The sequence below is a fragment of the Schistocerca piceifrons genome, chromosome 2 (assembly GCF_021461385.2).
Source record: "Schistocerca piceifrons isolate TAMUIC-IGC-003096 chromosome 2, iqSchPice1.1, whole genome shotgun sequence".
Classification (NCBI taxonomy): domain Eukaryota; kingdom Metazoa; phylum Arthropoda; class Insecta; order Orthoptera; family Acrididae; genus Schistocerca; species Schistocerca piceifrons.
In genome coordinates this window covers 344,699,420-344,722,224 of record NC_060139.1, presented here as the reverse complement: position 1 = coordinate 344,722,224, position 22,805 = coordinate 344,699,420, and the positions used below count along the sequence as shown (strand labels likewise).

General features: G+C 38.8%; 1 protein-coding gene across 3 annotated transcripts in view; it reads right to left on the bottom strand.

The window, feature by feature from the left end:
- LOC124775037 (probable multidrug resistance-associated protein lethal(2)03659) overlaps window positions 1-22,805 on the bottom strand; it is a 462,866-nt gene that overhangs the window by 64,601 nt on the left and 375,460 nt on the right. For all 3 annotated transcript variants that reach the window (XM_047249814.1, XM_047249815.1, XM_047249813.1), the window contains exons 22-23: window positions 20,961-21,206; window positions 7,467-7,639 (exon numbers count right to left, since the gene is read on the bottom strand). In XM_047249814.1, the coding sequence (XP_047105770.1) occupies window positions 7,467-7,639; window positions 20,961-21,206 (419 nt within the window). The remainder of the gene's footprint in view (window positions 1-7,466; window positions 7,640-20,960; window positions 21,207-22,805) is intronic.

Sequence of the window (22,805 nt, the reverse complement as noted above, 5' to 3'; positions counted from 1 at the left end):
CCTTCTTCTGGTCAAGTTGTGCCACAAACTTCTCTTCTCCCCAAACCTATTCAATACTTCCTCATTAGTTATGTGATCTACCCATCTAATCTTCAGCATTCTTCTGTAGCACCACATTTCGAAAGCTTCTATTCTCTTCTTGTCCAAACTACTTATCATCCATGTTTCACTTCCATACATGGCTACACTCCATACGAATACTTTCAGAAACGACTTCCTGACACTTAAATCAATACTGGATGTTAACAAATTTCTCTTCTTCAGAAACGCTTTCCTTGCCATTGCCAGCCTACATTTTGTATCCTCTCTACTTCGACCATCATCAGTTATTTTGCTCCCCAAATAGCAAAACTCCTTTACTACTTTAAGTGCCTCATTTCCTAATCTAATTCCCTCAGCATCACCCGACTTAATTAGACTACATTCCATTATCCTTGTTTTGCTTTTGTTGATGTTCATCTTATATCCTCCTTTCAAGACACTGTCCATTCCATTCAACTGCTCTTCCAAGTCCTTTGCTGTCTCTGACAGAATTACAATGTCATCGGCGAACCTCAAAGTTTTTATTTCTTCTCCATGAATTTTAATACCTACTCCGAATTTTTCTTTTGTTTCCTTTACTGCTTGCTCAATATACAGATTGAACAACATCGGGGAGAGGCTACAACCCTGTCTTACTCCCTTCCCAACCACTGATTCCCTTTCATGTCCCTCGACTCTTATAACTGCCATCTGGTTTCTGTACAAATTGTAAATAGCCTTTCGCTCCCTGTATTTTACCCCTGCCACCTTTAGAATTTGAAAGAGAGTATTCCAGTCAACATTGTCAAAAGCTTTCTCTAAGTCTACAAATGCTAGAAACGTAGGTTTGCCTTTCCTTAATCTTTCTTCTAAGATAAGTCGTAAGGTCAGTATTGCCTCACGTGTTCCAGTGTTTCTACGGAATCCAAACTGATCTTCCCCGAGGTTGGCTTCTACCAGTTTTTCCATTCATCTGTAAAGAATTCGTGTTAGTATTTTGCAGCTGTGACTTATTAAGCTGATAGTTCGGTAATTTTCACATCTGTCAACACCTGCTTTCTTTGGGATTGGAATTATTATATTCTTCTTGAAGTCTGAGGGTATTTCGCCTGTTTCATACATCTTGCTCACCAGATGGTAGAGTTTTGTCAGGACTGGCTCTCCCATGGCCGTCAGTAGTTCCAGTGGAATATTGTCTACTCCAGGGGCCATGTTTCGACTCAGGTCTTTCAGTGCTCTGTCAAACTCTTCACGCAGTATCATATCTCCCATTTCATCTTCATCTACATCCTCTTCCATTTCCATAATATTGTCCTCAAGTACATCGCCCTTGTATAGACCCTCTATATACTCCTTCCACCTTTCTGCTTTCCCTTCTTTGCTTAGCATTGGGATTCCACCTGAGCTCTCGATATTCGTACAACTGGCTCTCTTTTCTCCAAGGGTCTCTTTAATTTTCCTGTAGGCAGTATCTATCTTACCACTAGTGAGATAGGCCTCTACATCCTTACATTTGTCCTATAGCCATCCCTGCTTAGCTATTTTGCACTTCCTGTCGATCTCATTTTTGAGACGTTTGTATTCCTTTTTGCCTGTTTCACTTACTGCATTTTTATATTTTCTCCTTTCATCAATTAAATTCAATATTCCTTCTGTTACCCAAGGATTTCTACTAGCCCTCGTCTTTTTACCTACTTGATCCTCTGCTGCCTTCACTACTTCATCCCTCAAAGCTACCCATTCTTCTTCTACTGTATTTATTTCCCCCATTCCTGTCAATTGCTCCCTTATGCTCTCCCTGAATCTCTGTACAACCTCTGGTTCTTTTAGTTTATCCAGGTCCCATCTCCTTAAATTCCCACCTTTTTGCAGTTTCTTCAGTTTTAATCTACAGGTCATAACCAATAGATTGTGGTCAGAGTCCACATCTGCCCCTGGAAATGTCTTACAATTTAAAACCTGGTTCCTAAATCTCTGTCTTACCATTATATAATCTATCTGATACCTTTTAGTATCTCCAGGGTTCTTCCATGTATACAACCTTCTTTCATGATTCTTAAACCAAGTGTTAGTTATGATTATGTTGTGCTCTGTGCAAAATTCGACCAGGCGGTTTCCTCTTTCATTTCTGTCCCCCAATCCATATTCACCTACTATGTTTCCTTCTCTCCCTTTTCCTACACTCGAATTCCAGTCACCCATGACTATTAAATTTTCGTCTCCCTTCACAATCTGAATAATTTCTTTTATTTCATCATACATTTCTTCAATTTCTTCGTCATCTGCAGAGCTAGTTGGCATATAAACTTGTACTACTGTAGTAGGCGTGGGCTTCGTATCTATCTTGGCCACAATAATGCGTTCACTATGCTGTTTGTAGTAGCTTACTCGCATTCCTATTTTCCTATTCATTATTAAACCTACTCCTGCATTACCCCTATTTGATTTTGCGTTTATAGCCCTGTAGTCACCTGACCAGAAGTCTTGTTCCTCCTGCCACCGAACTTCACTAATTCCCACTATATCTAACTTCAACCTATCCATTTCCCTTTTTAAATTTTCTAACCTACCTGCCCGATTAAGGGATCGGACATTCCACGCTCCGATCCGTAGAACGCCAGTTTTCTTTCTCCTGATAACGACATCCTCTTGAGTAGTCCCCGCCCGGAGATCCGAATGGGGGACTATTTTACCTCCGGAATATTTTACCCAAGAGGACGCCATCATCATGTAATCAGACAGTAAAGCTGCATGCCCTCGGGAAAAATTACGGCTGTAGTTTCCCCTTGCTTTCAGCCGTTCGCAGTACCAGCACAGTGTTGTATCCTAGCCAGTACTGCCACCCGAGCCCGCTGCCAAAAGGTTGGCAGCATCAAAGTTCGGACGCCGTCCGCATAAGCAGCGCCAGCGAGAGAGGAAATTGCCGCAAGTCTGCGCACGCCACCGCTGGCTTCTGGCTTCTTAAGCGCTGGAGTCGCGAGCGCTAGGACAGTTCTGTATTCGCCGCTCAGTTGTATACTCGCCACCGAATTGTGTACTTACTAGTCAGTTGTGTGTTCATCGCGGCAGAGTTGTTGTTTGTCGTCAGCCGACGCTGACCTAGCCGCTCCGACTCGAACTAGACAGATTTCTGTAGACACCGAGTTCACTACTGTGTTACTGTATCTTCACTAATAAAAGATAAGTACCGACTTTTATTTAATGTGAGTGTTTGGGCTTTCATCTTTCTGTTCACTGTTCCAGCGGACCGGTCGGCCCGCTATTAAAAGTGTGGCGGTGACTTCGTAAGCCATTTCTACAGCCAAGTGTTTGTCACTACGAACACCGCCACAAAACACAGCAAGGCCGTTTTGGTTATTGTTACAAGGCCAGATCAGTCAATCATCCAGACTGTTGCCCTTGCAACTACTGAAAAGGCTGCTGCCCCTCTTCAGGAACCACACGTTTGTCTGGCCTCTCAACAGATACCCCTCCATTGTGGTTGCACCTATGGTACGGCTATCTGTATCGCTGAGGCACGCAAGCCTCCCCACCAACGGCAAGGTCCATGGTTCATGGGGGGGGGGTTATTGAAACTAACAAGGATAAACTGTGGCAGGTAGTTTTAGTGTGCATGCAGAACATTTAGCAAACTGAAACTGGAACTGATGTTGTTAATAATAATAATAATAATACAGAATGGGATGAGTGCAACAACATCCAGGCCAAACATATATTCCCCACAATAAATTTCAGTTCTGAAATCAATTCACTGACATAAAAAATTTAAAATATGGAAGTAGTTTCCATCACGGTAAATTTTTTAAGAAGTTTATGAATTGGTGGGCTACAAGTCTCTCTTCAGAATCTGGACCTCAAAATTACTCCAATTATTAGTGAAACACTAAATAGTACAAAACCTAAAGTAAAGTTTGGGGAACATTTTGAAATTTAGACCGGAGTGAGACAAGGTGATCAATTTTCTTCATTAATTTTAAACTCTGGTCTTCAAAATGTAATCTAAATGTGGCAAAAAATAAAATCAATGGTTAAATTGATGAACAAATCAAAAAAAGAAGAACCAGCATTAGAATAGATTGATAAGCTTTTGTGCATGGCATAGTGATTCTGTTTCAGGACATTCAGACAGAAATTCTTTTAAAAAAAAAACAGTGGTAATGGAAACCTCCAAATGTCATTTATAAAACAAAATACATGTCTATCAACAATCAGACAACCAAAATTCTCAAATCTAAACACAGGAAAATTGAGAGAGTTTCTGAGTTCAAATATTTAGGTGAAACCATTCAGAACACTGGACTGAGAAAGACTGGTTACAAAATTTGTTGTTACAGAATGAAACACCTTTCAGGTTTACGAAAGATATCCATAACAAAAATTAATCTCAAAATTAAGAAAACGGAGACACTAACACACAGTCATCAAACTAGAGTGTCTTTATGAGGCTGAATCACCCGTTAAGCAGAAATAAGAGCACTGAAGCAATCCAAAAGAGAGAATGAAAAGTACTCAAGAATACTTAAGGTTCCAAATACACTGAAGAATGAACACACAGACAAGAGCAAATAACCAAATTGAAAAGTATATTAATAGTTACCTGGATGTAAATATACACAGGCAAAAATTTTATGGGTATACTAAAATAATGAAACCAACCAGCTTAACTAGCTAGGTCACAGACTTCTACTATAGTTGCAATAAAGGTGAATCCCAGAGATATCCTTACCTCCAGTTACTGTAAGTGAAGTCATAAAAGTAATTAGATCATTAAAAAATAAAAATTCTGCTGGTGTGGACAATATTTCTAGTAAAATACTGAAACACTGTTATAAATTTGTTAGTCCCGTCTTATGCAACATATACAATGCATCCCTACAAGATGGGATTGTCCCTGACAGACTTAAGTTGGCTGTAGTGATTCCTCTCTTTAAAAAAGGGGATAAAAGCATTGTTACAAACTATCGCCCAATATCCCTATTAACTACCTTCTCGAAAATTCTAGAAAAACTCATGCACAGGAGGATTGTAGACCATCTCAACTTCCACAGTATCTTAAGCAAAAATCAGTTTGGTTTTCGTGCCGGTCTTTGTACTGAACAGGCAATATCCTCTTTCAGCAACCAAGTTTTGGAAGCCATTAACAAAAAAATGTCTCCAGTGGGTATTTTTTGTGATCTTACGAAAGCCTTCGACTGTGTAAACCACCAAATTCTTTGGAAAAAGGCAGAATACTATGGTTTAGGTGGTACTGTTGGCTTGTGGCTGCAATCATATTTACAGGATCGGAAGCAGACTGTAATGCTAAATGGCTCTTCTGGAGAACCTGCCTCGTCTGAATGGGGCACGATAACGTGTGGTGTGCCTCAAGGCTCCGTTTGGGCCCACTGCTTTTCCTCATCTTTATTAATGATCTTCCTCTTTGTTCTGAGACAAACAGCAAATTTACCCTGTTTGCCGATGATACCACAATTCTAATTGACGATTTGATTGATCATGATCTTGAAAAAACTACAAATACTGTTTTTAATGACATGTTAAATTGGTTCTCCTCAAATGGTCTCTCGCTCAATGCAGATAAAACTCATTATATGAGGTTCCATACATCACAAAGTAATCCCGATGAAATTAACATAAAATGTAGAGATCAACCAATACAGAAAGTTGAAGACACAAAATTCCTGGGTGCTTACATAGACAGTAAATGTAATTGGTCAGTTCACATTCTTCATCTATGTAAAAAACTTAGCTCGGCAACATTTGCATTACGGGTAATTTCTTCAGTGGCTGAAGTTGACACTATTAAGGTTGCCTACTTTGGCTACTTCCACTCATTGATGTCATATGCTATCATATTCTGGGGGAACCAACCACTTGCAAAAAAAGTTTTCACCATCCAAAAAAAAGCAATCAGAATAATGTGTGGAGTCCATCAAAGACACTCTTGCAGGCACTTGTTTCGGAAGATAGGTATCCTAACAACTGCCTCACAGTATATTTTTTCCTTGCTCACCTTTGTGTGCAAAAATTATTCCATCTACCAAGACAACAGTAAATTCCATGGTTATAACACCAGAAACAAAAACAATCTACATTTAGAAATGAAACGTCTCACTCTGGTACAAAAAGGAGTTTACTACTCCAGCATTAAGGTGTTCAATGCTCTACCACTACATATCAAATGTGTTCATACAGAACTGCCAAAATTTAAACAAGTTCTCAAAGATTACCTGACAGAGAAATCTTATTATACTGTGGATGAATACCTGAAAGAAAATGTATACCATCACTAAACGTATTATGTCTAGAAGTAGTTCAATTGATTTTATTGTGCATTTGGGCATTAACACACTTTTTGTAACAACAGATTGGCTGTACATGTATTTACTCTTGTAGGCCTAATGTCTGATTTAACTTTGTGCTCTTATCTTTAACCTTTATTTGAAACTCCTTTTTCTGTCAAATGGTAGTTATGTTATCTAGCTGACATTGTATCTGTTACTGTATTTATAGTATGTCTTACTTAAACTATGTACAATTTGCCATTGAAATGCCCTTGTATTTATTGTAAGTTTAAATTGAAACCTGTACAATTTGACATGTTCCATATCCTTATGATTGACTCACTAACTGGATCTACGGAACAAGAAATAAATAAATAAATAAAATAAATAAATAAATGAGACAGTAAAGTGAATCAGTGCAACAAAGGAATGCCTGAAAGAAGCAAGAATAAAACAACATGATATACCTGCCTGAACAAAATTAGGCAGAAAGTTCACACCTGGGTAGTTGGCCGGACAAAAACAATCCCTGAAGATCGGAACAACTAATGACAGGAAATGAGCCCATTCTGAGGGAATGAGGCACAAACCAAAGCTAAAGCAAAACTCTGAAGTGCCATTTGTTGTACACTGTGTGGTCTAGTAGAATTCAAACCTGAATAATAAGAATATATGATGAACTGAAAACCATCTCCTTTTCAAGGTCATTTAAAAGTGATGATGTCCGAGGCTGTAAAGTTATTATGAGCAAATTGAGATTATTACTATTCTATATGCAGTTCTTATCAAGAACTTGTTAATAATTAAAACTTTTATCCATTATGGATGAGGATCACTATGACTATGATGAATAAAGCTTCTTGAAATTAATGCAACCAATCACCTTTTGTTACTGACCCCTTACTGGTTTTGAACTGCCTAGCAATTCATTATCAGATGGTACATATTATACATATGTATTATCTGATGATGAATTGCTAGGTGGTTTGAAACTGGTAATGCAATAACAAAAATTGAAGAACAAAACAAAAGGTGTCTGACTGCAGTAATTTCAAGAAACCTTGTTAATAATTTCCAATGGATATATCATTCATCTGTTAATAAGCAACCATCTTTTATTTTCTAATTTGTGACAAGCATCCACAATGAACAGAAGGAACTTACACAGGATCCACATTAGCTGTTGCTTCATCAAGAACAAGTATTTTGTTTTTGCGAATAACAGCTCTTGCTAAGCAAATCAGCTGCCTTTGGCCAACACTGAAATTAGATCCACCCTCTGACACTTGAAAATTAAGCCCTGCTGGTGTTTCATTTACTACATCTTTCAGTTCAACCTGCAAATACAGAGAATACTGAGTATTAATATTAACCTTATATGAGAAAAAAAGAAGCATTATTTACAATGCCAAAACAGCAATAAATAGAGCAGACTAATAGAACTTATATGCTGGAGCAAGAGAGATACCGAATTTTTAGCATCCTACATAGATCTTCTATTGTAAGAAAGGCAGAGAGGCAATAGGAAGAAATTTACACATGGTAGGAAAATGAAAAGTCGCTCCAAAAGACAGACACAAGTTATAAAAGTAATATTGCACTGAATGACAGGATTTAGATTTAAGAATGTTGATAATAAACTTTCCATTTATTTATTTATTAACATCTTTTATCATGGAGCAACCACAATAATTGGTTTTGCAAACATGAGAAATAATAGTATGACAATAATTATACTTACAAAATCATACTGCAATTGTTTCATTTTATATCTATTTTATACATTTTTTACTTTATAGTTGATATGCTACTAGTTTATGTGACAATCTATGGCTTAAAATTGGTCGAATGGACGTAAAAAAAATTATTAAGAAATATTTTAATTTTCTGTTAAAACCATTCCTCATACATGTTCTCAGAGAGTTTGGTAGTTTTTTTAAACCAAATCAAACCATTGATTTATGAGCATCTGTCTGTCATTTTTAATGTTTCTCTTTTCAGAAAATAGTTAAATTTTGTCCTGCTGTTGGGATAATGTAACCTACATCACTGCACTTGATAACTTGCATTAGTTGACTCTACATGTACATCTACATCTACATGGATACTCTGCAAATCACATTTAAGTGCCTGGCAGACGGTTCATTGAACCACCTTCACAGTTCTCTATTATTCCAATCTCGTATAGCGCGAGGAAAGAATGAACAGCTATATCTTTCTGTATGAGCTCTGATTTCCCTTATTTTACTGTGGTGATCGTTCTTCCCTATGTACGTCGGTGTCAACAAAATATTTTCGAATTCAGAGGAAAAAGTTGGTGATTGGAATTTCGTGAGAAGATTCTGTGGCAACGAAAAATGCCTTTCTTTTAATGGTGTCCAGCCCAAATCCTGTATTATTTCTGTGACACTCTCTCCCGTATTTTGCAATAATACAAAACGTGCTGCCTTTCTTTGAACTTTTTCGGTGTACTCTGTCAGTCCTACCTGGTAAGGATCCCACAGCGTGCAGCAGTATTCTAAAAGAGGATGGACAAGCGTAGTGTAGGCAGTCTCCTTAGTAGGTAACCATAACTAATTTAAATATATATAAAGAATATATTATTAGGTATCTGTGCTTCACAAACACTTCCACACATGAACCTGTATGACTACCCCTTATATAGATCATATTGTTCTTTTCTGTAATGGCAGTAATCTTTTTAAGTGGACATCCGCTACACAGCCCCCAAAGTTCAATACATGGTGATATGTAGTACTTGTACTTACAAAAACTAAATTAAAATACTAAAATTAGCAGAAAAGTCATTATTTAGAGGAGGGGGGAAGTTGCTGTTGCTTCTAGCTGCTGTCTGCCTGCTACTGCTAGCTTAAGGTTTAAATGACCAAATAGATCATTATAAAGAAACAGTTGTTATCTAAATGCTGTAGGAGTAAAAGCTTGTTTCAATTAAACATTCACACATTTCATACAGGTAACATGGGTCTTTTATTATGGAATGTTGAAATCAAATAATTTGCAGAAGTTGTGAGTAGTAACAAATTATTTTAATTTTTTTATTTATTTTCTAGAGATTATTAATTTTTCTTTCCACAAAGTGGGGCATATTGAAGATCTTAAAGTCAGCATATAGAACTGCCCTTCCAGCTCTATACAAGGAAACACAGAGTACATGAAAATTATTTTTAAATAGGGCAGAAGAAAGATAACTCACCTGCAGTTGATTGTTTCATGATGCACAGAACACCACACTACTGCTCATTTTCCAGTTCAGGTACACACTCAAACACCCAAGCACACATCTGTGTGTGTGTGTGTGTGTGTGTGTGTGTGTGTGTGTGTATATGTGTGTGTAAAGGGGGGGGGCACTCTGCGTGTTTGAGAATGTTTATGACTATGAATGGAAATAAAAACCTTCTAAGAGTAAATGTGTAGTGACGTGAAAGTACGAATTCAAAAAGTGAATACAGAGGTTTCTGATGAATAAATATGGGGCACTTTTAAGTACAAACCATTCTGAAACAAAAATATAACAAGTAGACTCTTCTCAGGAATTTTATTTCTAGATGAACTGTACATTAATCTAATTTTTTACATGATTTCCACCAATGTTTGATTTGTTTACATTTGTTTGTGAGTATCTGAAATGCCTCCTCTGATTGAGAATCCCACCAATTATGAAATACGTGCTGTGTTTGTTTTCTTGGAGCTAAAGGTGTGAAAGTGGCTGAAATTATCATCAGGTCAGGGAAGTCTATAGAGAAAACTAAAACATGCCTTAATGTAAACCCATACATGCAAACTGGTTCTCCAGCTCATTTGTTTTACTTATTACAAGAACGACTCCATTGTGAAATCTTCTCTACACCCCAGCCATTCCCACCATATCAGTGAAACAGCATCAGAAGTGTGGCAACCTGTGAGACAACATGTGATACCAACTGACATGTAAGTTTTGTTTCTTATTATATACTGGTGTGATGCCCCCAAGTTATTAGTCAGTACAGCTGGTCACAAATTTGGCTACACCTTCAACACACAACATTCTCATATGGAACATGTTGAAGACGGTAGCAGCAAGAACATGTATACTTATTCATTGCTCAGACCATTTTAATCTCCATTTCCAACTCAGTGCCAACTTCAGTAATGGGAAGTGGCTCTCCCATTAGCCACGTAACCTGGGATCTGAGAGACTTGCTCTTTCTTCCCAACCCTGTCTCTCTTTCCTCTCTGAAAAAGAAACTGAACAGCTTCAAAACCACGGTGATAACTTTTTCTGCTTGAAGGTGTGTCTGTCACTTGGCATTTTGTCTCATGAATTTAAGTACTGGCCAGCCACCTGAACCACTGTGAACCCCTACCAGTCCAAAAGAAAATTAAAAATGTATCTCTTTAGCCACTCTCTTTAAAATTATCTGAAGATCTGGATTCAGATTTTGAAAATTTCTGTTAGCTATGGGCCAGGTAATGGTGTTCATAGTTAATCTGCATGACAAGAATTAATGTACCATAAATAGAACTCAGTATTTACAGAAACTGGTACATATTTTGTCCAAGAAATACCATTGTGATTAAGTAAATATTAAGCTACTGACAACAAATAAACAGCATCTGCATAGTATAACTGAGATGGCACCAAAAGCAGATATCTTTCTAATTTACTCAATTAAATTTACATGACTTAATCATGACCAGCATTTAGCAGTATAGTGACAGTTTGTTGTTAACATAGTATTATAGCAGTTCAGTAAAATGGACAGTGACATGCCTCATGTTGGTTGGGGGTGCAGTGACCACTATGGAGGGGTGGAAGAGCCATTCTTCAGTTGTTAGGAATGGGGGTCTCTTCCAACCTGAAAACTATGGGTTCGATGGGTTGGCAAAATCTATGGGAATCCGGCATGAGAAGCTGGCTACAGCAAGACAGATGGCATGCATGTAAATGCTTTATTTCCCCAAGCTACAGCAGTTGCAGGCATGCACTCTTATCCAGTGGCACAGCCTGGTATCTGCACACAGCATCCATATTCCACAGGTGCGCTTAAGCACCAATCTCATGGCCCACAGTGAAGCGACACTGCAATGTGGTGCATTGTCTAGGAGGCAGTGTGATGGCTTGTTAGTGCTGATACATCATGTGCTGAGATGGCAGCTGGCAGTCAAGGTCCCCACAGTGGCATCAGGCACAGGCTGATTAAAGTTCATAAAGCAAAGCAGCAGTGCAGAAGCAGGGCAGCACAGCACCCCAAACTCAGGATATTGACATACGAGTGAAAGACTGATATGACGATGGCTGTCTGGCAGATGCTGGAGCAGTCTTGCAGCATAGTGGTCATTGCTTACTGTTGTTGACTTGAACCTCTGCCTGGTGCATATAAATAATGTCCCAGTGACTGTCTGCGTGCCTGGTGGCAAAGGACTGCAGTTCTGGTTGACGCATTGCTGTGTCAGTGGTTTGTTATGAGGGACTTCTACATGTTGACAGAACATGTGGTGCATTCTGCATTTCAGTTGCATCATCAGCTGTGTGCCTTCGGGATGGTAACTGGAACACTGTGTCCCAAATTTTCTTAACATCATGACAAACAAACTAAATGATTAAAATAGTGAACTTCCAATCCACCAAGGTGAATGTTGCCAAATCTCAATTACTGGTATTTAAAGTGGTTAGTTCTGACCAAAACAATGTAAAGAATGTACATAACATCTCAGCAACAGAAACAGGGAGCTACAAAGTTTGAGGTGTGTACGTTGATGAAGATTTGCAGTATGGGAAAAGTCAGTATTGCCTTACATCTCCTTAGCCAGTTCACAAAGACAGTTCCTAGCAACACAATGAAAATAGTATACTATAGAATAATTACCCCTTTCTTGATTATGTACAGATTAGTTCCGAACAGCTGACACTCTTTTGTAATGTATTCCATGTCTCAAAAGATCCTCTTTCGTGATGGGATCCTGTTCTGGTCCCACCAAGGAATTTTTCACTTTAGATTTGTGTTGTGTATCACAAATAAATGTTAACATACTTAAGGGATGTAACTTCTCATACAATTCAAGTTTCGTGTGTGTGTGTGTGTGTGTGTGTGGTTGGGGAAGGAGCGGTGTAATTTCTCCTTCCCTTATTCACCTCCTTATCTTCCAGTTGGTCATCACTTATTTATTTGATTTTATTTATTTATTCTATGTTCAATGGGCCCATATGGCTACAAGTTCACCATGGATGTTGGATGTATCAAAATTATGCTTACATACAAGATGAACCAGAACTCCACCGACAAACATTTGAAGGTATTTTAAGAATACCTTCTGAACATTTCGGTGTAAGGGACCCATGGTCTCTGGGGGCTCATCACAGGGTTATTGAATTTCATTTGGTTTCTTGTCCCAGTTAGCTTTGTGTCTGTACTGCACTGAAAATAGCGCACAACAGTGCAAATGTGTGTCTATTTGAGATGTGTGTCTGTGTATCTATTGGAGATGGCAGTTATCTCTGTTTTTTTTTCCCATGCCAGTTTCACCTGACTGTTAAAACCGCTCAAAATAACCAGTTTCTGTACTAACCAAGGCCTGGTTTTTTATTCCTATTTTTTTCAGTAATAAAGCTAGACAGTGAATGAGGACTGAAAAACTTTGACTTACTCCATTTCAAGATACTTAGAATCAAAATATTAAATTAAAAATGCAAATAAAAAATCTTAGCCTGTCCACCATTGGCAGTTTCTTAAAAAGTTGAAACTCTGCTTAAAAATCATGTTGTAATTGCAGATCATACCACTTTTTATGCATTACAAATAGTCAGTGCTAAAGGATGAAGACTGAGGTTGAAGGACTCTTTTTTTCGTGGTAATTTGTCTGCTTTCAAGGGCTACAAGCAGATGAAGCCATATTACGTAGACTACTATGTGGACAAACAGGCAGCAGATCAGCTACTTTCTATTTTTATTGTGTACTATGAATGAATTGTTGTTAAGTTTTTAATTTATTAACTGTTCCCTTCCTCTTCTGTTATTTTATAGAAATGGCAGACAAATCTTTAATCATTTAAGGCAAATGAAGAATTGTACTTCATTGCTATGCCACTTCATAAAAATATTTCCAGACTAGTGTTGGTGTCATTTGGCAATACAATGGTTGTGCTGGGATGACAGCAAGAAACTACCACACAGACCAAGTGGGTGCAAGTCTTGCACACTGCACGTACACACATACCTTAAGCCATGGTGTACAGCAACAGGGACATTATTGTCTCAGCAATGCTCGATCAAATTTTTGCCATACGTTTGTAGCTTGTTTCTGTTGGTATTGTTACCAAAGTAACATTGAACAATTTTCTCATATTCTATAACAACAATATTTCAAACCAATGTACACTTTATGAATAAAAGGTCTTCCTCTTAAAAAAAAAGGTTTATTTAAACACGTTTCAATATTTACATATTACAGGCTTTTTCAGTTTTGTGAAGGTATTTTCACACAAACAAAGGCAACTGTGGTAACAAACTGAATGAATCATTATTACATTATTACTCTGTAATGAGCTGCCAGGGACTGTGGGTTCCTTACACCAAAATACTGGTGGGAATATTGATCTTGATGCAGTATCCGGATACTCTCCACCATGAGGAGGGGATGATTTGTACTATGCAGAGAGAGAGAGTAGTGTGATCTGTATCTTGGTCTGAGCCAGTTGCATGTATTTATGTTGGGTAGTAAAGTGTACGTAGATACATCCACTGCATTTGTTATTTATGGTAGTCACAAATACTGGCCCGTACTATGATCTACTCACATTGGTGACCTCACATCAGTCATGAAACATGCAATTCTTCACATTTTTGCCATTTTTCATCACAACTGTGTGGCTGTCACACAATGCTCCAGCCAGTGTGCTGCTTCTGCAATGATGAAAGGATTGCAATGTACTATGTGAACTGTTCTGGAAACTGAGTGTGCCAATGACTTAAGACTCATTCATACTGACATCATCAAACTTTTAGTACATCAATAATTCCCACCACTTATGACTCTATTCTCATACCATGAGTACAGCACCACTATTAATAGTGTTACCAGTGTGCAATGATTCCAGAGTGTTTGTGGGGACATTTTTGCATCATCCATGCATTCTGAATTGCATGTGCAATATGAGCATTGGCATGCTGCCCCACAATGTCCTACAACATTAACAATTGCCAGTCATGTTACTTCACACTAAGTAGTTACTTTCAGATTTCGAAGACAGTGCCTTTATGGCAGTGCTCCCAATTGAAACTGAGTGCAACATATGTGTAACACAAATTGTGTGCCTCCTAAATCTTTCACATCATGAAATGCAAACATCCAGTCATTTTCCAATTTGCCACAACAAATAGGGCTTCATACACAGTCAGCAGCCACCTTGTCAGCTACAAGAGATAATACTGGAAATTTGGCCTTCACTTAATGTCTGAAGCTTAGTTTTCACCTAAATCGCACCTTTTGATGTTGCCAGTCCCATCTTGTAGTTCACAATGATTGACAAAATTTTTACAGCAACAGGATTCCTCAACGATGGTACTAGACACATCAGTTTACTCTACCATCCAGGATGTCAAGCAGAAGTCATCACTGGCGTCATAGTGTTGACACCTCAAATGAACAAATACAAGGCAGTGACATTCACACTCCTGCAGTGCCTTTCATGTATCCCTGAATGATAAGTGCTGGAGGCTGTGTACAATCAACAACTGCACAACAACACTCCATCACATCTCTGGCAATGTCTCCTTGCTACCATTGACCATGCCCTCATGACAGACATGGAATTATGGACACTATGGGTGGTTAAACTACCAACAGAACTACTACTAGTGATCATTACACATGAATCTGAACCCCTTGACATACGATTCATGTTTGTTGACTGTATGTTCTCCAATATCTGTCACCATCAATTGATAAACAACCAGGTTGATGACACACCAGGCAACACAGGGGTGTTACTCTCTTCAATGCCAACTACTGCCAGCTGAGCCAGCTCAATGTAAACTGACAGTGATGTCACACCTCGCCCTCTGGCTCCAACATGCTGCAGCAAGAACACACCACCACCATCACAGGAAAGGACATACCCAGTGACATGACCTCTTCACAACCATTGTTATGCTGATTTCATGCTACCCTGAGCAGACAGTTCAAAAATTTTGAAAACCATTTGAGTATGCAATGCCTTCAGAGGGCTGAAATAGGCACTTCAGCCTATTCAACACAACATAGTTGTCTATCAGTCTCATATTGTGCACAGGCTCATGTCACTTCTACGGTACTTGTGGCAGATGCCTCTTCATTCAAGGCATACCTACAAAACAATTAAAACAATTCTTCCTTGTGGATGTGGGCTCTGATATCAATTGCCTGCCCTATGACAGCATGCCCACTTTTGAACCATCATTGACTATTAGTCTACACTCAGCAGATGATGTGGAAATCTCTATCCATGGCACCACACACCATTCAGCTTACAGAGGATTTACAATGCACCTGAACATTTTATGTCATAGACATGTGCATGCCTACTGTTGATATGGGCTTCCTATGCCACCACAATCTTTCAACCGACATAGTGCACGTGGTGTTAATGAACCACTGTACTGGAGCTTGGGTTCAAGGGTGCTTCTCTCCAATCAACAGCAATTCATTGACCACTTCATGGAAGCACGTTTACCTCACAATGAAAATTCTGACCTCTACCACTGCATCAGCCTTTTGTAAGCTGAACTTGCAGCAGCATGCATACATATACGTGAGCTCACTTCACAATGATCAGTTGTGTCAAACGGGACAACATCCCGCATTGTGCACTACTCTCGCACCTATGGGCCTGGACTTCATAGGCATTCTTTCACAACATTCACAGACACTGGACATAAACAATCATTTCAAACCAGCTGCCACAGATGAGGTGGTGTAATGGATCTGGGAGATGTGTTATTTTCTACCGGATTTGTCGATACCAAATCTAATGAGGGAGGTTGTAAATGTTTTCTTATATTTTTGTCAGAATATTTTTTGTGAATTGTAATTTGCCTTATTTTATGCTAATTTGCTTATATGTTTGAGAGTGACAGCATATTGATTAATATTAGTAGATGTGACGAATAATATCAAAGAGACTGGTTACAAGTGGAAGCTTGTGTGTTGTGTGAAATGTCTTTGACGCTGGAGTCATCTTTGACTGTAGTCAGTCAGCAGTAAACACTTGGTGTGTGATGGTGGAACAATGTATAGGTCCCCATTATAATAATTTGCAAGTGACCAGCAAAAATGAGTTATTCTACTACTTTTTTATATAAATATCAAGAAGGAAGCACATTCGGAAAAATGGTATTTGAAGCACCAAAAATGAGGCAAATGCACTGAACCAGGACATTTCTGCAGCTGACAAAACAGCATTATGGAATCATACTTTCACTAGACGACTGAAGCCAACACAAAAAAGTCAAATATAATCCTATAAACATCCACGGAAAACTGAATACTGTCACGAAATATGCTAAATTCAAGTATATAAAAATAGTGAGCATATTTCAGTGGTCATCTCCTCCTCAGTGCCAGTGTCAACACTGGTCTCAGTGTAGCACTCACCACAGCCACCACCACTCCTAGACAACAACGCCACTACCTGCAGTGTTAGTAAACAGTGCACTGGCCTTGGCCATCACCTGCACTGAGGCGTGCAGTGCACAGTGGTACAGTGCATAGTAGTGAGACAACAGATGGTCCTCCCATCAGAAACAAATGTCATCAACTGTGTCCAGAAGATTTACAAATAGCTAAAAACACTATTCACAAACATTTACAATAAGGTATTGTCTGCCCATCTGACAGACCCTTGGCATCACAAATTAAACTTGTTCCCAAAAAAGATGGTAGAGTAAGACTTTGTAGCGAGTAAAGAGTTCCAAGCTCAAGAACAATCCATGACGACTACCCTGTCCCAAAACTTCAAATCTTTAGCATCATTGGCTGTAATTGCACATATCTAAAGATTCTGATGCACCCTGACAACATACAAGACTGCCATCATAACACCTCATGGCTTAAAGAATGTTGTGCAAACATTGCCGGAGTTCATTGATGGTCTCCTCTGCTACTTCCCATATTGTTAAACCTACCTTGGTGGTATTTTGCTTTTCTTGTATTACTCAGAGGAGAACACACTTCACCTAGAAGAATTCTGAGCCATCCTGCAGCAGGGCGGTGTTATCATCAATATTGCCAAGTCACAGCTATGTCAGTCGGAACTAACATTCTTATTTAACACTTAATACATCAGGCGTTAAGCCAACCAATGAACGAATGGATATGGTTAAAAACTAGCCTCTTCCCAAAACTTATGACTTATATCATTTCCTTGGGATTCTCAATTTTTATTGCAGACAGCTCCTGTATGCTGTTTAATTTCAGTCTCCCCTTACAGACAGCTTGTCAGGCAAAGAAAGCAGGGTAATTGGAAAACTGACTGGACAGTGGAGATATCTGAGGCATTCTGTAAAGCAAAGAACACCTTGGTGTATGCCTTCTCTCTCTCTGTTTCTCTAACCCAGAAGCTCACTTCACAATGACCACTGATGTTAGTGACTCTGTGATGGGTGCAGTACTTCAGCAGATTTTGATAGAGTACTTCAACCATCACAGATCTTCTTGAGGAAACTTTCACAGTCTTTGTCTAAATGATTGGCCTTTGACTGGAAGATTCTCACAGTGTACACAGCTGTGAAACATTTTCAAGAAGACACTGAAGGATGTCAGGTAACTATACATACTGACCACAAGCCACCAGTTGCTGCCATTAGAAACTCCTCTCAAAGTCTCAGCCCTCAGTGGTACAGACACTTTGACTTTATTGCACAGTGTACTACTAATGTGTGCCACATTCACAGTACGGAAACATCATCGCTGACTATCCATTCCAAATCTGTGCAATATCCTTGCGGTGTGATTATGGACTTATGGAAGATGAGCAAACAAAGATTCCATTATCACAGATCTTCTCAATGATAAAGCTACTAAACTGGAGACTGACTGTTGCAGTTTGCTCTCTGCTAATATGACACTGCTCTGTGATGTTTCTCAAGACAGACCACAGTCCATAGTTCTACTCACTTTGCACCAAGAAATGTTTCACAACATTAACCACCTGGGCATCAAAGTATTGGTATGATCAGTGACAGACAGGTTTTTGTGGCCTGATGTCAAGTGTGACAGCTGTCACTGGAGACAGAGCTGCCTTGCTTGCAGCATTCAAAAACTAATGGCCATACTCAACTGCAACTGAGACGGTTCCCGATTCTCAAGACCAGATTCTGTCACATCCACTTGGATGTCATTGGACCACTCACAGATTGTGAGAGATTCCTTTATCTATTTCTGGTCGCTGACATAACATCCCATTGGGTTGAAACAACACCCCTATGTAACATCACCATTGAATCAGCTGCATGTGCTTTAGTGGAAACCTAGATCACTCATTTTGGTGCACCTGAGTTGTTCACCACTGACTGGGGCCACCATTTCAAGTTGGATCTATTCAGTGCCTTGTGCTAGCTCTGCAGAATTACCTACACACAGACAACAGGGCATCACCCACAGAGCAATGACCTTATGGGGATGTGATACAGGAGCATGAAGGTGGTCCTAATCTGTCACCCTTGTTTGTGGACCAAGCTGCCCTGGGTTTTCAGCATTTGCTCCTCATATAAGGAAGACTTATATGTCTCCCTAGCAGGGAGTGTATGGGGAACCACTAGTTCTACCAGCTGACTTTGCACAACTTATTACTGATGGACATCAACAGGACCTACCAGAACTCATACAGTGCATCTGTCAGCACATTCAGAAGATGCACTTGCCAGCTCCAGCTCCTCATAATACAACCCTCAAGGTATTCACAGACGAAGAGCTGTCTATATGTGAATTTGTCATAGTGAGGGATGACATGGTTCGGGCAGCCCAGAAGCCGCCATACACTGACCCATACTCCAACATGGGCTGCAAACATTTCTCATCTTGCTTTGTGGCAAGTCCATGACCTCCCCCTCTCCTGCCTCACACCTGCCTGTGCCCCACAAGATGTTCTGAATACACCACATCCCGAGTATGAGACCTTGGTTGGCACTACTGGTAACCAAAGTATGTTGCTGCTTCTTCCTCCACCAGCAGAATTGTCTCTCAATGACCGATCTCCTGCTGATCTACCATCTCCCCCAGCTTTGCTATCCAGGTCATGCTACAGCACCCATGACATTCATTGCAACATCTGGCACTGTACCATGTCTACAATCTATGCATCCATTACAACAATCATTCGAGAAACAGTCCAGCTGTGTCTGCTCACAAACCAGCAATGACGCGGCTGGCCAAATGCACCTGTGCCTTCATCTTCTCACTTACTGCTGCACTTGGTGCCACTAAAGAGCAACAACCCATGCAAGATGCAGGCCGCATGATAAATGGTCTGACTGTGTCTGCTCATGCACCATCCACAACCTACACCAGCCTTGCACTTGACACAGCACAGCAATAACCTACAGTGCTCCACACTCCCAGCAGCGGAGAGGGAGGGGGGTATCTGTGAAAGTATTGATCTCAACACAGTCTCCAGACACCTTATGCCACAAGAAGGGAACAATCTTTGGACTGTGCAGACAGACAGTAGTACAAACTGAGTCTTGGTCCAAAACAGTTGCATGTATTTATGTTGGCTAATAAAGTTTACATAGATGTAACTGCTGCATTTGTTCTTCATCGTAGCCATAAATACCGGCCCATACTATGATCTACCCATATACTTAGAAGGTATCCCTGAACAACCTCTGAAATTTTGTAGGTGTGTTCTGGCTCACCTGCCATTTACATTTACATAAATTACAATTTCCTATACAACAGATACAATTACAATAAAGGTTCAGATGCACATTACACAGTTCCTGAATGATAATAACAAAATCTATACACAACATCTATATTAATATTTGACAAATTGTTATCTTCTCTCTTCAATAGTGATATGTTCAGAACAGTTTGGTAGGCATAATAGTTGTCATCATACTATTGGAAAATCAGTTTAGCAATACAAATTGCAGCCTCAGATTGCACTACTATCTGTCTGTACAGTCTACTAGTATAAAGTTGGTAGCTTTTAAATCACAAATATAAGTGTGGCTTCAGTTGCCTGAGACTGCAGATGTGTGTGTGTGAGTTGCGTGCGTGCATATGTGTGTGTGTGTGTGTGTGTGTGTGTGTGTGTGTGTGTGTGTGTGTGTGTGTGTGTGTGTGCGCATTGTTGACGAAGACCTTAATGGCTGAAAGTTATAACTGTGAGAGTCTTTTTGCTGTCCCTATCTGCGACTCAGAATCTCTGGTGAATAGCAACTTTCCTTCTCATAATATTGTTACATTCCATGCTGGATTTTCCATTGTTTGATTATAATATTGCTACACATTTGAAACCAGGAAAAAATATTCCAACTTCAGACACTTATACAGTACTCTGAAAATAATTCTTCAACTGTATAAATTACAAGAAAGCAAAAACTACAAGAAATACATTTTTCTAAGAATGTAAATGTAAGTGTGTAAAGCAGACATGTAAGTCACTGTTCAAAAACTTACTGCTTCCAGAGCCTGCCAAAGTTCAGCATCTGGAAATTCATCAAATGGATCCAAGTTCTTACGGAGAGATCCAGAGAAGAGCACCGGTTCCTGAGGAATGACTGAGATTTTAGGGCGGAAATCATGGAGGCCTATAGTACCTGTGTCTATGTTGTCAATCATAATTTCTCCTTCTATGTTAGCTAGCCTGAAAAGTGCAGCAATAATGGAGGATTTTCCGGCTCCTGTTCGACCAACTATGCCAACCTGCAATGAAAATTTTGCAACAATTAGTCCCAATAGAACAGTTCAGTAGTTTATAAATTAACTGAATAATGCTATCATTAATCTATCTTTAAGTACTTCAGTTACACTGTGGAATGTATACTTGATATTAAGAACCTGATGGTGAATTTTACACTGTGCAATGTATACATGGTATTAAGAACATGATTATGAATTATTTGTCTTATTGTTGACCACCACAGTATTAAAGTTTTCTTTTGTTGTGCATCATTCAGAATATTTCTATCTGTGATTTCCATGGAACACTGTTTTTTATTTATTTATTTATCTTACAGCTCGAAACATGTATTTAACATGCATGGGCAATGTTACAATAATTACATTTAGATTATTGATACACAATATATATAGATTACATGCTATTAAGTAAAAGATCATTTAAGTATATTTAACATAGCATTCCTGAGGTCAAATCATGTCAGCACCATACTGTATGGGCACTTCAATATAAGCAATTTTTTCAACTCATTTTCAAAAATTCTACCAGAAAGCTGTTTCAGGTTGTTTCACAGAGAATTATAAAATATTGCTCCCTTAATGAATGGGGTATTCATTGTTAGATTCAATCTTCTACTCACCATATGAAAGTCTGATTTGTGTCTTGTATCGTAATCATGTATTTCCATATTTCTGTTTGTCACTTTTTTGTCTTTTTTCACTAATAATAATGATTGAAACATATATACTGCATAGATAGCCATGATATTAAAATTAATAAACAGGTTTTTGCATGAAGTTCTGGGTCTTACTTTTGCCATAGTTCTTATTACTCTTTTCTGCAATGCAAGTACCCTTCTTATATTGTATTGGCTACACCCACCCCACGATACAATTCCCTAAGATAGATGGGGATGCACCAACCCAAAATACACTATTTTTATTGCTTCAATATCTAGATATTGAACTAATCTTTTTAGTAAATACAGACTAGATGTTATTTTACACAGACATGATCTATTTGCTGATTCCACGAAAGTCCGTCATCTATATATATCCCCAGAAATTTACATTCTGAACAGGTATTTTCCTGTAAAGTTAAACCACGAATATGTAGATATTTTATTCTCTTTCCATAGGCTTAAATGTATTTTACCAAGTCTCAGGATATTAAAATATTATGGCAGTTTAATTTGAAACCAATCTCCTATAAATCACTCTCTGATAAAAATCAAGAAACTCAGTGATCTCATTCTTTTGCTTAATTTTGTTTAGTTGTATCTGCTATCTGTATTTTCCTCTTTCTTCTGTTATTTCTTTTGCCTGGCACATTTTCTAGTTACATTATCCTTCAGTACCTTAAAAAGATATTTGCTGTAAATTATCTAGCATTATTGTGCTGCCATTCAGTTCATGTATCAACATGCCCTGCCAGATTTTTATACTATCCAGTCCCAAACTCTCTAGCTTCTTATACTATGTACACAGATCAAATATTCAACTGCAGCAACTACAAAAGATGCAGACATTGTTAGTTTGGGCTTGAAGCCAGTAACAAAGCCACAAGACTGAGTTTTCACATGAGTATCACCATGCGGCAAAGCAAGAATGCATATACCACTG